The 16,549-nt window shown below is 41.4% G+C and overlaps 2 protein-coding genes across 3 annotated transcripts in view; both read right to left on the bottom strand.

Annotated features, from left to right (window-relative positions):
• Positions 1-46: 46 nt before the first annotated feature.
• Positions 47-5,719, bottom strand: lrrc28 (leucine rich repeat containing 28). Of its 2 annotated transcripts, XM_012868708.3 has the most exons (10): positions 5,557-5,719; positions 4,080-4,321; positions 3,915-3,955; positions 3,796-3,833; positions 3,592-3,729; positions 2,906-3,112; positions 2,719-2,821; positions 1,915-2,087; positions 1,428-1,587; positions 47-1,311 (listed from the first exon to the last, which is right to left on the bottom strand). In XM_012868708.3, the coding sequence occupies exons 2-10, from the start codon at positions 4,245-4,247 to the stop codon at positions 1,242-1,244; spliced, it is 1,098 nt and encodes a 365-aa protein (XP_012724162.2). In that variant the 5' UTR covers positions 4,248-4,321; positions 5,557-5,719; the 3' UTR covers positions 47-1,241. The 2 variants fall into 2 exon arrangements, with proteins under 2 accessions (XP_012724162.2, XP_035992373.1); XM_036136480.1 differs by lacking the exons at positions 3,592-3,729; positions 3,796-3,833; positions 3,915-3,955; positions 4,080-4,321; positions 5,557-5,719 and adding an exon at positions 3,196-3,233 and having other exon boundaries at positions 2,906-3,150.
• A 6,149-nt stretch (positions 5,720-11,868) lies between these two features.
• The window catches only part of LOC105930480 (insulin-like growth factor 1 receptor), a gene marked incomplete in the record, with an annotated part of 83,733 nt that continues 79,052 nt past the window's right edge, over positions 11,869-16,549 (bottom strand). The window contains 5 exon segments of the mRNA XM_036136479.1: positions 11,869-13,138; positions 14,888-15,022; positions 15,154-15,283; positions 15,805-15,973; positions 16,374-16,481. Of these exon segments, the coding sequence (XP_035992372.1) occupies positions 12,625-13,138; positions 14,888-15,022; positions 15,154-15,283; positions 15,805-15,973; positions 16,374-16,481 (1,056 nt within the window).

The raw sequence follows: 16,549 nt of genomic DNA, 5'->3' as shown, positions 1-16,549 counted from the left end.
GAACAAAGCCAAAAAGATATGAATAGAAGGCACAGCACAGCCAAAGTGAGGCAAATGAGCTTTTAATCAAACTGGCCAGCAGAACATGAAAGGAATCGTACTGAAGCAGCTGTATAGCAGCAACACACTCCTGTATTTCTGCTTCTCCACGTTGCTGAAATGTAAATGCTCACCTCAGATGAAAGGACTCACTCAAATTCCCTCAAACATCAGACAACATTTACTGAAGAAAACAGACAACAAACAGGAACTTTACAACATCCAAGCATCAGTGCAGCCAGACAGTCACACAGTTTTCCCCGAAAACTGATTTGAAATTGATTAAATGCGGACTAAAAAAAATAAATGAATTAGCATACGTTTGCTTTTTTTTTGTGTTAGTTTCTGGTTCGTATACGTTTTTTATTCATAATGTGCTGTGTTACTGCTTAAAATGGTCAACGATAACCATTTATGAGATAACTTTTAAAAACCCGATGCAAAAAACACTGAGTCTGAAGAAATCCTGCAACCTGTGCTACAAACAAAGAAGCAGTGAAGAAACTACATTTAAAGGGAATAGCTTGGTCTCGTTCACCATAAGAGAAACTCTGAGCGGCTCTTGGATTTTGCACCCTGTAATTCAGACTTTAAAAGTGTTTTTTACACAATTCCTGCACTGAGACCTGAGCGTCCGCCTTCTCTTGGCTAATTGAACAATGCCTTAAACTCGCCGTTTCAGTATTACACATCAAACGCAACTTTAAATAACAACCTTAAAATATTTTTCAGAAAACAGATTTAATTATACTTCAAAACGGGCTCTATGCAGAAATAAATGTGCATGCTACCAGAAACCTCAGTGGAAAATGACTCAAGACTTTCACTAAAGTCCAAGTGTTTGCTCTAAAAGTGCTGATATATGAGTGGGGGTCTTGTAGTTAGCTCAGATCTAACCCTGTTAGTGAAAGAGCACACTGATCCCTCGTTAAACGCGCACGCAGAAGAATGTCCTGCTCCTCGATGGTTAGATTTAGGAACCTCTTGAGTGCTTTGAGTCTTTGTTCCAAGAGCTGAAATGTTACCCGACGAGCCGCGTGTCCGTCAGTCGAAAGGCAAGATTTTCTGTGGTTCTTTTCGCTGGAATGAAGAACGGAGCTCCTGGAGAAGATGCCCCCCAATGCTCAGCGCCTGACACATGACAGGAAATTCTCTGACAACCTTCACGGGCCGCAGACCAATCACAAAGGCCGGAAATGATGTCAGCCCTGCAGGTCGAAGGTCCGCAGGCAGCGACTGGAGCAGCAGTAGGCCACAAAACTCACAGTTGTTCTGCGGAGGAAGTAGCGGAAATGTCAGCAAGGAGCGAGTTCAGTTCTAAACATTTAACCTGAAGACAGGACAGGGTCAGCACCGGAGCAGGAAAAAAGGGGGATGTTTGCTCTGACCTGCGGTGGACTCCTGCGAGCGCCGTGTCCCGGAGGGGGAAAAGTTTGGGATAGATGATGGTGAACATGGCTTGGCTGCAGCGGTGACAGTGGCCCAGAGGGAACTGCAGCAGGTCCAGCAGGCTCTTTGGCAGGATGATGGTAGGCAGCAAGTTAAGGCCTGCAAATGCAACGTCAAATTCAAATAATACGGCAGCCGACACGCAGGTATTTCATTAGAAGTGAGTTTGTTTTTAGTGCCAAATTAAGATTTCTGCAAGTTTCTGTAGCTTAAACACAGGATCCTTTTAGGACCGTTACAGTTTAAATTAAAGACCGACGTGAATTGTTCACTTTAACTTAACCTAGCAACTTAAGTGAAATTTACTATCACCGATTGAAAAAGGTGGACATATTTAAGAATTTTCAAAGCCTACAACTGAGTTGACCTAAATGAACTTTTAAGAGGCTGCAGAAACCCTGCAGGCTAGTTATGTTCTGTCGCCACCTGCTGGGCGGTGGTGGTAGATGCGGTGCATCGTCCTCATAGCCAGCTCTTCCAGCGGAACCACATTATCCATCTGTGCGCCGATCACTTTGACTTCAGCCGGCAGCCCCACCAGGGCCTCGGTCAGTGCCTCGGCCGTGTCCCCCTCCAGAGCCTGAGATGATCCACCACACCTGCAGACACAACTAAACAGGTCAGGGGCGTATAGTATATATATACTAGGTGAAATAATGGACAATCATAAGTACGGATTAGTATTACTAGTTAACATCTTAAGTAATAATATTTGTAAAGTGCCTCTTAGAAGTGCAGTGGCTAAAATACAGCAATCCAATCACAAAATGACCCGAGTTTCACCTCCCACTGAGCAGCTGTAGTGAAAATTACCCTTACATCATTCTAAAAACTGCAGACTCTGCACTTTTGCCATGCTTTTGTTTGGGAGGACTCTGCTTCGCTCAACCTTTTCTTTTTACAAGACCAGATATGTAACATCATTTAGAGATTTCTTTTTGGGGTTTTTTTGCAGATGAAAAAGTCTGCGTCGATGTGAAAACTTGTTTTCTCCATGGGAACTCGTTGGTTTTTCCGTCACGGCTGATTGTGGCAGAACAATGGATCTTATATTCATCAAAATTTGGTCTGATTTTATGTAAAGCTAAAGATCAAATGTATCAGACATCTGACATGCAAGAAGTTATTCCCTTCTGGTTTTGTGGAAACTACAGTTGTCTAAGGAAGCAGTTTGCGTCCAGCAGAAACGCTCTTCCGAACCAATTAGAAGCTGTGTGTTCAGAACGTTACCCGCTGCAGCCGATGACCTTGTTGTACAAGTAGGAGGGAAGGCCTTTCAGGTCCACGTTGTTATCCACAAACACAAACTGCAGCTCTCGGGATCTGCCCAGATCTAAAGGACAGGCAGATTAAACGACGCCTTGCTCATGATACCCAGAACACTGCAGCCAATCCCAAAAGAGGGGATCATACTGACCGAGTGGTAGGAAAGTTAGGCGATTGGCTGCCATGGAGAGCTGGTTGAGGCGGTGCAGCCAGCAGAGCTGGCGGGGAACGTGACTCAGAAGGTTGTGATCCACGGTGAGGTTCTGCAGGGAGAGGCAGCGGTGTAGACGGTCCGGCAGAGAGATGAGTTGGTTCATTGCCAGGTCGAGGGTCTCCAGGTCCTGCAGATCGCCGATCTCTGCGGGAGAAAGACTTAATTGAGTCCTTCCAGACCAAACATGAAATAATTTGCTAATGAAGGTGAGCAGAAGGGTGACCTGAGGCCCAATTTGGAATACTGACATAACCAATAACAATGTAAGACAAAATACAACTTGATTTTAAAAAGGCTATAATGAAAATCTTTCAACGTAAAAAAAACTGCCAAAGGTCATTTGTGAGAGTGTACAATAACTGTGGAGGATAAGCATTATGGGAAAAACATGAGTTTATGGATTTTAGACAATCTTACTCTACACTTTAGCTGAAAAGCTCAGATTCCATCTGCTGGCAGACAAAGGTTTTACTCTGAGGTGGAAGACAGGCAAATGGGAATCAACAGCACAGACGTTGCCAAAAAAATAAACTCTTCGGGTTTTCCAGTAAGCATCATGAACTTCTCCCGCTATGGAGTGTGCTTTAGAAGTATCTCGCCACCAGCGCAGCGATTTCTTTTACCTGGGGGAAGGCATTTAAGTTGATTGTTTGACAGCCGAAGGTGTCGCAGGGACCTCAGTCGGCCAATCTCTGGGCAGAGCATCTGGAGGGCGTTATTGCTCAGGTCCAGCGACTGCAGTCGTGCCAGGTTACCAATAGCTGGAAATCAAAACATTAATCATATCCAACTTCTAGGAAACACAGGCTCAAACTGCATGGTCTTACCTTCGGGAATAATGACTATGTTGTTTGAGTGTAGGTACCTGGAATTAAAACACAAAAGCAATTTCAATTGAATATTAAGTGAAAACAAAGGTGGTTGAGCACGTTAGAAGAGTACTTACAGTTCTATGAGATTTGGGAGCTTCTGTGCAAGATTATCAGGCTGATAAAGACAGGGCAAAAGCAGAAATTATTAAAAAAAACGAACACAATGTCAGTCATTCTGGAGTACTTATTTTTTTTTCTTTTTAAAATCACAAATCATGCTCTGCGCTCTGTGAGGATACCAGTGTCATGAGTGAGTTTCTCTTCATGTACAATCTCTCCAGAAACTGCAGTCCTTCATCTTTCAGCAGCTCTACGGGAAAATTTTTCAGGTTTTTGTAGTTCAGGAACAGGTTTTTGTGGCGCTCCTGCTTGGCCACGAATATAGTCTCATGGAGTTCAGTTGCCATTTCTGAGGAGCGCTCTCCCCTCCTGGACGAAGCACCCTAGGCAATGCCTGCGTCCACTATGGCATCACTGTTCCCTGAAAGTCAGAAACATGACAGGTTCACCTCAATGAATTAGGATGTCATCAAACTGTTAATTTAATGCAGTAATTCAGGTCAACCTTTGACACCCATAGAACACTGTCATTACACACAGGGTGATATATTTCAAGCATTTTTTCTGTCAATTTTGATGATTATGGCCTATAGTGAATAAAAACTCAAAATTCGGTGTCTCAGAAAATTAGACTATTTAATTAGACAAATAAAGATACAATTTTTAACACAGTATACAGTGGTATGTTAGCATTTGCCTCCTGACAGATTTCTGTTTTTTTTGTTTTTCTATTCACACTTAAATGTATCAGGTTAAATACAATTTTAACATCAGACAAAATTACTCTGAGTAAAGGCAAAAAATAATAATTCTAAATTATTTCACTTCAGCTATAAAAAGGACAATTTAATTCTACTCAATGCAGCATCATGTAAAAATAAAACTGCTCCAATTTGGTTAAATAATGACTTATCTTTGATCAACCACATTTTCCAGATCAATTTTACAAGCCGAGAAAAACAAAGAAACAAACAAACAAAAATTAAAAAAACATATAAAGCATTGCAGGCCTTACTTTTCCCAGTTAAGATCAGCATTTGTAACTCATAAAATTGCCAATAAGACCAGGGAAAAAACGGCATCCAAGGCTGAAACTGCTGCTGACAACAAAGGGTCAACTCACAGGACCCTAAACACCCTCTTGATGGTCCCCTAAGACGTTTGAGAAAATATTCTCTGGATTGACCAAACAAAAATTTAACTTTTTGGAAGGTCTGTGTCTGATTATGAGAAATATTTAAGAGTAAAATAAATAATATGCATTGTATGAACAATAAACCCTTAAAATTTAAGGCAACTCAAAAATTAGTTTTGAATTAGTTGCTGATGTAAAGAACATTTTCGCTGATGTTGTGTAATGTACTTGTACATGACACAAGTGAATAAGAATGACTCTAGCATTGGAAATGCCCGCTGCATGCAGCAATGTGGCCAGACAGCAGCTTTTTCTGTTTACCATCAGTGTGAAGGAGGCTAGAAAGAGACATTAGCGCAGTTCCGGAGCCGACATCACGTTAAAGTCAACAATGGCCGCTGTTTACTTTATTCAGCCAAATCATTGCAAAAACATGTTACAACTGTTACAACTATAGCCTCTTTGCTAATTGGTTACTAGCAGCAGGGCATCAAGTTTAATAAAAAAAAAAAAGAACTTACCTTAGTAATAAGAGACCATTGTGAGACACTATAGTTGCCCAGCATATTTCAATCATCTCTCGGTGGTGATATGCGAGCTGGAAAGAGATAAACATCCGAACAAGAAGCTGCTGGTTAGCAACAATCATCTGACGTAAACAACTCTGCGTCATCACCGCACGGATTCTTCCCTTTTACATTTCCAGGCGGATATGGCGCCGCCGCAGTTTTGCTGCCCCCAACTGTTAAACGACGGAACTGCAGGAAAGTAGTGCATGAATGTAAGGTGGGACTGGGAGGAACAATTATAGTTTTTTAAATTATTTTTCCACCCACAAATAACCTGAATAGACGGTGTGTTCAGGGCCATGTGCAGTGTTAGTTATGTGGCGAGCAATGTTTCGCATTTAGGTCAAAATGTTTCATTTTGGTCTCCTCTGAAAGGTGAACATTCTTTGGCAAGTCCGCTATATGGCTTGTTGCAAACCGTAAATGTCACTTCTTATGGATATTTCTCAACAGCTGCCGAGGTTCAGGGTTGTGGAGTTTAAAACTGATTTGGATTCACCCAGGAAGTTCAAATGCTAAAATCCACCCATCTATCCATCATCTGTAGAAGCTTGACCTTGTACAGAGGCTGGAAACTGGTACCCATCTCCATTGGTCGGTTAGGAACCCCTGAACTGATCTAAATATGTGGCCACGTTATATTTTACCTTTGATATATTATTTATTAATATCTCACAGATACTGAATTTCAAAGTCTAAATTCATATTATATAGTAGACACGTGGATTTTTCCATCTCGATGACGCACAATCTTGATTGCAGGGGTCACCAACTCAAATGTAACTTTTAAGACAATTATGAATGAACGTTGAGACCTATTCTGACATACAAAAGAATTGTAGTCATAAAACGTACTTGCAAAATAGGTGGCTTTATCAAAACTAAGTCAGTAACCTTTTAAAAAAAAGTACTTTTAGTAGTGCAATGTACTTTTTTCCTTTTATTTGAATAATAGAAATAGCACTATTCTTGAGTAACGTAACATTTATTGCAACTCAACCCACTGAAAGTAATTTTGCTGTATAAAAACAGGCTTTTTTTTGTGGTTGTTTTTTACCAAAAATGCACCAGTGAGACTTCTCACTAAAGTGAGACTTCTCTTTTATACACAACCTTTGTTGTGTTAATGGTATTTCTCATCTACTGAACCTGCTGTGGCCAAGTGAACATACTGTGAACAGTAAATGTCAGTGGAAGGACTGTTGTAACAAATATACAATATCTACTGTAAGGACTGGTTTCATGAGTTTGATGTAGACAAAAAATAAAAATACATTTTGGAATTATGAAGGTAGGTTGCTCCCTCTGGGTTGGGGGTCAGTCTCTATCTCAAGAGGAGTTTAAGTATCTTGGTGTCTTGTTCATGAGTGATGATAGGAAGGAACGAGACATGGACAAACTGAGCAAAGCTCTTGATTTACAGGTCCGTCTACGTTCCAAAAGTCACCTGTGGTCATGAGGTGGAGGATCATGACCCAAAGAATGAGTTCAGGAATACAAGCAGCTAAAACAAACTACTCCCAGAGGGTGGCTGGGCTCAGCCTCAGAGATAGGGCGAGGAGCTCTGTCATCCCGGAGGAACTCAAAGTAGAGTCGCTGCTTCTCTGCATCGAAAGGAGTCAATTGAGGTGGTTTGGGCATCAGATCAGAATGTCCCCTCCAGGGCACATCCCACTGGGAGGAGAACCCGTGCAAGACTCAGAACTCGCTGCAGGGACCATCTAGCATGGGATGCCTTGGGATCCACTTGAATGAGGGGGAGGAAGGAAGTCACTGGGGAGAGGGATGCCTGGGTTTCTCTGCTAGACCTGTTGCCCCTGCAACCCATTATTGGATAAGCAGAAGACAATGAATGGAATCATGTCTTGTCTTTTGTTTTAGTCTGTAAGATTCCAGAATTTGCACGTAACTTTCTATTTTTATGTCTGGTTACCTAATTTTTTACTTTAGAATCAGATGTTGTAATCAAAGGGTTACTACTTGAGTAGCTATTTTACTAAATACTTAAATGCGTCCGTAATCATGTTTGCTAAAATACAACATTTACTTAAACGCAAACTTAGATCCCAGGTATCTGGACTGTACCTGCTACCCCGCCCTCGCTTAAAATGTACATGTATGTCGGCCATGGGGTTTGGATTTGGTTTTTAAGCTTGTTCTGTTGATGCAAAGTGTTGTTATATTTGCATTTTCCTATGACAACGACAGCACTTCTACTGTTCCCACACATGGGTCATCAAGTGATATGGACTAACCAGTAACACAAAAGCTGGTTTCGTGTTGTTAGCTGTAAATATTCAATAAAGCAGAATTCAGTGTCGTGGGCCATAGTTTCTCTCCTAATTGAAAACTGTTTAAACAGGAGAAAATAAAGACACGCCATATAAAAAAGTTTGCATACATTTTTTTTTATTCATCTTAAATTTTGTGTAGAAAAAAAAAAAAGAGAAATAGACATTCTCTTTTCCTTTAGCCAATCATTTTATCCCAGTAATATATCGATAAGAAAAAATCTTACAATAGCATGTACAAAAAAAAAACAAAATGAAAAATCAGTCCAAACAATCATAACAGAAAACCAGGACTTGGAAGGCTATCAATAACTTACATATTTTTAAAATAAAAAGGTAATAAACTGTCAATGTAACATAAAAAAACAAAGTGGGGGATGGGTTGGGAAGAAAAACAAAACAAGAACTTTGATTGGTATTATGTTACCTCTGTGAGGTTTTCCAGTAGGGGGAAAAAAATTAAATAAAATCAGACAAGGATCATACCACAAACAAACCCGATTCCAGAAATTGATTGGTGTTTCGTAGCAAGACTGCCTGAGAGATGACTGAACCAGAAGCTGGATAAACTATAGCACAGGTGCAGTTTAAGAGAAACCACTCTCCTATAGAGGCATTTCTTCAATATACAGTCAAACAAATCATGTTGGGAACAGCTGTTGGGCAGTAAAAAGCTAAAAGTCAAGAATATTAGGTATAAGAAATGAAAACGACCATGTAGTGTAAGGATGAAAATGGTCCAGTGAAACCATTTCCTACCTCATGATGCATTCCACGAGGTTTCACCTGAAGCAGCAAATACAGACCCAGAAGAGCCCATCAGCCAGCTTAAACTGTCCCCATACAGAAACTATGTTTTCAGCACCTCTATACGACTGACCACGGTCTCCGTTAGTAGTAGTGTGAAGAATGTTTGATATGTTTGAGCCCCTGGCCTGCTTCCAGGTTGGTTTGGTTTGTGGTTTGAATTTGACTGCATTAAACAGCACCCAGTGAGATTATCACACAGCTGAGATGACATATTTTGTGTTTTATACAAGTAAATAGATTGAACGAAAGAAAAAAAAAGTGAGGTAGATGGATGGTTGAAGAAAGTAATAACAAAACCTTCTCCCAAAATATCAAAAGAACATAAAAAAAATATATATCAGATCAAAAGAAACTCGAAGGGAGATTTGTACAGTGATTACCACTTCGCAAACAAGAAAATAAATAGTGAAGAAACATCCGGGAATTAAGTTAAAAATGTCACTTCTTTTTTTTTTTTGAGATGATCCCGTGTAGTCCTCGATTAAATCGCTCCAAATTTTAATGCTGATGCTCAAACCTGGATGTACAGGCGCCTAAGATTAAAGATTTGGTTTTCTCAAAGACAGGGGCTTCATAGTGTGTTTCTCTCATCAGTCCTTTTAGGTCACTCCCAATATCTTAAGTCTTCCTGAGGCATTTCACAAGAAAACTGTGAATGCTACAGGCTAATTCAGTCCTATTCGGTCGCACAAATCTTCAACAAACACATCCAAATGTTCACAAACTATTGCGGGTGGGGGAAGCAAAACAGAATCTACTCAAACATATTGATAACCACACAATTCAAGAAAGCATTTGATCGAGAGGCAAGTGAAATTATGCAGTCAAACCGTAATAGAAAGAAATGAGAAGGGCTCTTTGCTACATTAAACAGATTTCCTTTTCTTTCAACGTTTTGTACAGACCTCGAACCACGTGAACCGCCAACACTGACAAAAAGTAGTAGACCGTTAGCAGAAAACAGCAAACGATCACTTTATAATCATTTGAAATGTGTAAGAAACTGAACAAGAAACAGCAAGGGATAACACAAAGCTTTCAACTTTCATCAACACGTTTTATTATTAAATCGTTATGTCTTCTAGATTTAGGTTCACGTTTAATTTATCCGCTCTCTGCTCTTCCCCACAAATAATTTTGTAGCTTGCTGATCACTTTTTCAACAGACAAACCAGAGCACTCATCAGACACAACCTACAAAGAAAAGAGTTGGTTCGGTGTGTCAGCTTTGTTATCATGTCTTACATTTTAAAGTGGTGAAAGTTTCCTCATCTCAAGGTAACAAGACGTTGACCTCAAGATCAAATTCGAGAGTGGAAAGGTTTATCTTCTCCAGTTGGTGATATTTTGTGCCGGAGTCAATTACTCTTATAGATTACCCCCAAAAGAATCACAAGGACGACATCTAACGGCGATATAAGGTGCAAACAATATATGTCAAACTAAATCACAGCAGGTACAGCAGTTTTGAGGGGGCAAAACGAGTTTGGAAAAAAAAAAAATATTGTTTTTTTTGATCAGGTGAGATTTGTCATGTTATAGGGATGGACAAAAGCTTTGAAGTGATTGTTTTTATCAAACATAATCAATTTTTTCCCAGTTATGGACAAAGATAAAATAAGATTTTTATTCATACTTTTTAAGCCTGTGTAGGGACCCTGAGTGTGGTAAAAAGCTAGTTTAGGTTAGCTGAAAGTCTAAAAAGGTCTGAATAAATACTGCTTAATGAAAATAGAAAGCAGCTATTAAAACAAATTTACTTGCCTCTCAAAACGTATAATTTTTTTTAATGTGCCAAGAGGGGGAATAAACCCCAAAATGTATTAATATTTCTCTTTTTTATTCAAACTTAGATAAATATACTCACAATATTTCACTATAATCTGAAATATTTGATGTCTTTCTACTTTTTGTCAGTATTTTGGCTGCATACAATAAGTGGAAGGACAAACCCAAAGATTGAGACTACGCAACTTGTTACAGATTGTGGTGGTAAACTTTGCTTTAAGACCAACAAGAGTCGGATGTAGATAGACCCCAGGTAACAACAGCAAAGGAAAATAAAGAAAAGGGGGAGCAGAGAAGCATTTTACTTTTCTCTTTCACCTGAGATTTGATTTGAGAGACCAGGCTTCTGAACCGGATGATAAAAGGACGCCAAAGAGGTCAGAAAGAGCGTAGATGCCCTCTAGTGGGATGTGGGGAAGATGCGGGCCTTTCAACGCAAACTGTTGTACCTTTTACGCATTTAGAGAAACAACGCTCAGTTCATAAACAATTAAAACAATGTCGAACATAAAAACAAATGAACCGGAGTCAAAGTGTTCCAACCAGAAAACCAACCTGAAGGGAAACAAGGAATAGCAGCTTCTTTCTGTACATGAAAGTCTTAGAGACTGTATAAAAGTTAGAAAAGTGAAAAAAAACAACTGGTTTGTACATAAATGCTCTGCACATGTAGAGATGTAAATGTTGGCGAGTATTTACAAGTGTAAAAAAATACCTGTTTCTGTACAACAAGGATGCCTCTGACCTCGGGGAGGGGGGGAGGGGAGGGGGACTCAGACGTACAGATCCTGCGTTCATTTTCTCCTCTTTACGGCTCTTCCTCTGCAGTTCTGGCCTTTTCTTGTGTTTTGTTGTGGATTTTGCCTCTGTAGTTCATTGTTCATTGAGCCCAGTTCTGCTGAAGGTTTTCCTTCCCGTTAATGGGGAGTTTTTCTTTCCACTGTCGCTTCATGCTTGCTCAGTATGAGGGATTGCTGCAAAGCCATGGACAATGCAGACGACACTCCCTGTAGCTTCTCCAGGAGTGAATGCTGCTTGTCGGGACTTTGAAGCAATCTACTGGTTCCCTTATATAGGACATTTTGACCAATCTGTATAATATGATTGATTTTGACTTTGTAAAGTGCCTCGAGATGACATGTTTCATGAATTGGCGCTATATAAATAAAATTGAATTGAATTGACCTGTTGAACACTACAGTAACAGCACTTAGTGGCAGCTGGCTCTATTTCCGGTAAACTAACGAGACAGAGGTCTACGCAGGGATCTGACGGAGTGGAGAAACTGCAGATCCCCAAAATCAGCACTAGAGAAGAAGAGCAGGACTGTCGAGGAAAGATAAACGTCCGTCTGATCGCTAAATCAACGATGGAGTGGAAGATCAAAGTGCTTTTTATTTGTAGTAGTTCATTTTCACAACTGAGTCTTGAAGAGTGACAGGTGAAAGCAGAAGAGTTTGGCAACAGATTTGGCAGAGCTGACTGTTCTCCCATTGTCTCAGTGGATCGGCTTTTGACCCGGCATTATGCTGACGCTCAACCCTCACAGGAACCCGATTCATAGACGGCCGACTGGCAACCAGTTTGAAGTGCTTGATCTTTATTAGATATGCTTAAAGTGTTCACCATAATGCCCGTCCAAAAGCGCACACAACGCTGAACATTTATAAAGGCCAACATATTTTGTATGCTCATTCGGAAACATGTAAAAAAAAAAAAAGTAACAAATAACTATAAAATAAGTTCAGCCAAAGAGAGCAAAAAAGCTCCCCCCAAAATTTTTTTTCTTTTTTTTTTTTTTAACAGTTTCTTTGTTTTACTGAAGATTTTTTTTTTTCTTTTTTTCTGTTTTGGTCTTTCCACTCAGCAGCAGGAGCGGCGTCACAAATGACAGCCAGCTGGTAGGAACTCAAACAAGTAGATTATTTAAAAAAAAAAAAAAAATAGAAAAGAAAATGTGCGGCCATACAGCAGGACATCAACTCTTTGAAAGTTTCTTCTGTGTTTGAGTCTCAAAAATACCCACGTCCATCCTCCAGAGAAGGTTTCGCTGTGATTCAAACAAAAAAAACAAAAAAGTAACACCCACGTGGGTGAACGTTCTTGCAGCCTGGGTCGTCCGCCTGCCCGATCAGCACGCCGACGACTGTGGGAGAGGCATGGCGCGCTCGTTTTTGCGTCCTCCGTTCATGTGCGCGTACGGCGGCAGCTCGTCCAGGGACGGCCGCATCGTGACGCCCGAGCCGGCCGCGTGCCCGGAGCCTGGCGGAAGGCCCGCCCCCGAGAGTCCGTTCGCCGCCTGCTGGCTCGAAGACGTATTGTCCGGGACCGCGCATGACGTGCAGGGAGCGGAGGGGGAGCTGGGCGCTTGTGACGGGGCCGGCGGCCCCTCTGAGCTCGGGGAAGGCGGGGTGGGCTGGGTGCTCTGCTGCGTAGAGGAAGAAGGGTCCAGGGTGACGTCCGCCGTCGGCTCCAGCTTGTCCAGGTGGAGCTGCGGCGCTTCGGCTGGCTTGTTGTCGGCGCTGTAATAGAAACTGACCTCTTTGAAAGACGGCTCCAGCTCGTCCTTTATGCTGCTGATTATCTCCACGAAGGATGGACGCATTTTGGGGTTGAACTGCCAACACATTCGCATCAGCTCGAACCTGCGCACAGAGAAATATTGGTTGCGGCTCAGTCTTTATAAACAACACATGCTCCTGAGGAGAGAAGAGCTTTTCTTTCCCACAAGAAGCCAATATTTACTTTAGCCAAAATATTTGCTTTCTGTTGCTAAAAGCCTTGTGTGAATCTCCTTTGTCCAGCAACATGAGCTTTATTTCAGAAACAGTTTCTCATTTGGGTAAAACTGATATCAACAGGATCAACACATCTGTCTGGTTTACCTTTCTAACCATGCAGCTACAACCAGGAGATGGTTTCTCTACTTCGGATACTAAGAATAAACATGATGGAATTTGGTACTTTAGTAGCGTAACCCATCATACAGTGATTTGAGATCTGTTCTCAAAGGATTTAACCCCCCAAATGTATGGTAATCCTTTAAAGAATTTATCTACATGTCTAATGGAAATAAATCCTGTTAACAGTTGTACAACAAAGTTTTCATTCTTGTCGCAAGTATCTTTTACCTGCATCTTGAAAGCCCTTAAATGCATTTTGTTGTGTACTCTGAGTTTCTGCAGGTACAGAAAATCTGAATGTAATCTGTCTCAGTAATGCATAGATATCTTTATATTCTTATTTATTTATTATATATTTTTCAATCCGTTCAGTTTTCTATTACATTTTCTTTTTTTTTTTTTTTATTACGTCACAATTTTTGCTGCAGAGCTGCTGGACAAGGTCAAGAACTTCCAGCTTACCCATTTGTCAAATCTGTTAATTGGCTTTTGGGCAACAATAACAAGAAATGCAGGCTAAAGCATTGCGGTTTTAATTTATAAAAATCAAAACTGAATGACTTAAAGTTGAAAAGGAAGGCATTAAAAAGCATGATATGAAATTCGGCTGTACATTTTGGAAAAGTAACAGAACACAACACATACATCACAGACATAAGTTATAGGTTGTGGCAAGGTAACCTGTAAGGCACAGTCATTTGCAAATACAGGAACTATATGAGCTGATTTATTTATTTTTAAACTCATTGACTGACTTAAAGCTAGAAGGCAGAGTTGCCAAAATCAATTGACGAGACAACACCTGTCAATCAATATTGGAGGCTTGTCAGTATCTGACCTGCAGGAGTTTCCCCGCCCTTCCTTCCTAGGATGTTACGTTATGGATGCATTAAAGGCATGCAGACGACCTCAAGAGGAGTTGAACAGAACAGTGATCAACGGGGAACTACCACATGTTCATCTGTACAAAACTACATTTTTGTTCATAACTACACTGTCTGCCTAATGGTTGAATTAAAGGATCTTCCAGTTTGGTGGCACGTCCATGGTAAAGTCACCAGTCCTCGTGACATTTTATTAGTAAGACATAAACAATGTAAAAAAAAAGTTTATCCTAAAATGCTCGATGCTGGAGAAAACATCAAAGCTATGACTCCATGTCCTTGGTATTTTCTCATTAGTGTCCAAATGTGTCTGTCAAGCTTGCAAGTTGTTTGATGTGGATTCATATTTGGCCTGTTTTAGATTAGGAACAAAAGGTCCCAGAACACAGAAACGCACAACGCTACAAACAGGCTGGGACTGCATTGAGCTGTTTAGAAACTCTCACAGGCCACAAGCAATGCACAGCAGCACTGCTGCATGCTGGGAATAACTTGTAGTCGCTTATAATTACAAACCAGAGTAAAGGAAAACATGGCAAATAAACAGACAAGGGTATGGGAGCATAATAGGCGATTCTGTGGGGCGGGCGTGAGTGTGGTGTCTTACAGCATGTCTGGACAGTTCTGTGGTTTCTCCAGCAGTCCTCCCTCCATTACAAAGCGGAGGACTTGTTCGTTGGACAGGCCCTGGTAAGGCTGCTCTGCCAGAGTGGCTATCTCCCACAATACAACCCCAAACGACCTACAGAGAGGAAAACAGTAGATTGGAGATAAGAGGGGGTTTGGTGAGTCTGTCTTTTCTTTATGAATATGGCATTCAAAGGATATTTTTGTGAACCAAGCACACAGTTTGGCGTTTGCGTGTCTGCTTACCAGACGTCTGAGTTGGTGGTGAAAACGCCGTCCTTCAGAGACTCGGGGGACATCCAGCGGACAGGGAGCAAACCTTTACCACCTTTGCGATAGTAATCGGTCTCATAAATGTCTCTGGTCATGCCAAAATCTGCAGAGAGATCAAGACAGATACACTTCAGATTAAAAAAAAAAACAATGAATTAGACCAATACTATTCTAACAGATTGAAAAACAGGTCTATATATTGAGAAGATATATATTTTTTTGCATCACTTGCTGTAATTGCTGTCTGTCGAACGGCTCCAGTTAGGACAGGAAGGCGTTCTTTAGTGAGATTATAGCCCCAGAAATAGTATTAAATTACCTATAATCCCTCGGAGAGGACTCCATGCAAGTTTTACAGACATTTAAAACCACAAAAGCTTTTAAAATTGAAGTGCGCAGCAGTAACTATAATTGTGTAGATGTTTTTCAGACTAAGAGGTCACGCAGTTCTCTCACAGAAGAACTAAACCTGAAAGCATCAACGCAGAACACAAACTAAAAAGCCCTGAAGTGGAATGCGGATCAACATGTTGATGTTGACGCCCCCAGAGACGCCATGAGAACTCGCAACTTCATCTACGTGAAGCGAGAGCGCGTGCCAGAGCGTCGGTGACTCCGCGTTACCTCCTATCTTAACGGTGAAGTCCTCGGCCACCATGCAGTTCCTCGCCGCCAGATCTCGATGGACAAACTTGTTGGCGTTGAGGTACGCCATGCCATCGGCGATCTGCCCCGCCATCTGGAGCATCTTTTTCAGCGGGGGGAGGGACAGGCAGGAAAACTGCTGCTGCTGCTGACGCACACAGACAAGAAACAAGGCAGAAAGTACATTGAACATACAGTCAAAAGGTATCTTCAATTTAAAGGAGGATTACGTGACACAGAGACTGACTCATGCAAAGCTCTGATTGAAACATTGTGGAAGAGATGTGGGATCGCTTAAAGAGGGGGTGTTATGACAATCCAAATCCTCCGGGGCCTCTGTGGTAAAGATGCATGGACCAAATTACCTGCAGGCCGTTTCCCCCTGAAAAACTGTTTGTACAAACTGAAACCACTCGGTGACTGATGTGGATTGGCTCGCTTTGCTGCACCCTGAATGCCTCTCTTTGTTTAATAAAAAAACAACTCGCAGCCCTATTTCTGAATCAAACAACATCCGTGTTTCTGTGCAGCTGTGCGCCGGCCGCTACCTCTTTAGGGCGCAGCGAGCGCAGGTAACTCTTCAGGTCCCCTCTCGTCATCAGCTCCATGATGACCAGGGTGGGCTGGCCTTGGGAAACAACCCCAAGAAGGCGCACCTGCACACAAAAAAACCCCAACAAACTGCAGTTTTAAAACTTGATTTCCTGACAGCCGTATACACACC

Source organism: Fundulus heteroclitus, chromosome 4, assembly GCF_011125445.2.
Source record: "Fundulus heteroclitus isolate FHET01 chromosome 4, MU-UCD_Fhet_4.1, whole genome shotgun sequence".
Taxonomy (NCBI): Eukaryota; Metazoa; Chordata; class Actinopteri; order Cyprinodontiformes; family Fundulidae; genus Fundulus; species Fundulus heteroclitus.
Note: the sequence above shows the minus strand (reverse complement) of the source record. Positions and strands in the feature narration are given on the sequence as shown.

Coding starts and splice junctions, on each gene's coding strand:
- lrrc28 (XM_012868708.3), bottom strand. CDS start 4,247: ATGGCAACTGAACTCCATGAGACTATATTCGTGGCCAAGCAGGAGCGC. Junction 3,730..3,795: donor CATAGTCATTATTCCCGAAG/GTAAGACCATGC, acceptor TTTGATTTCCAG/CTATTGGTAACCTGGCACGA. Junction 1,588..1,914: donor CTACCACCACCGCCCAGCAG/GTGGCGACAGAA, acceptor TTGCATTTGCAG/GCCTTAACTTGCTGCCTACC.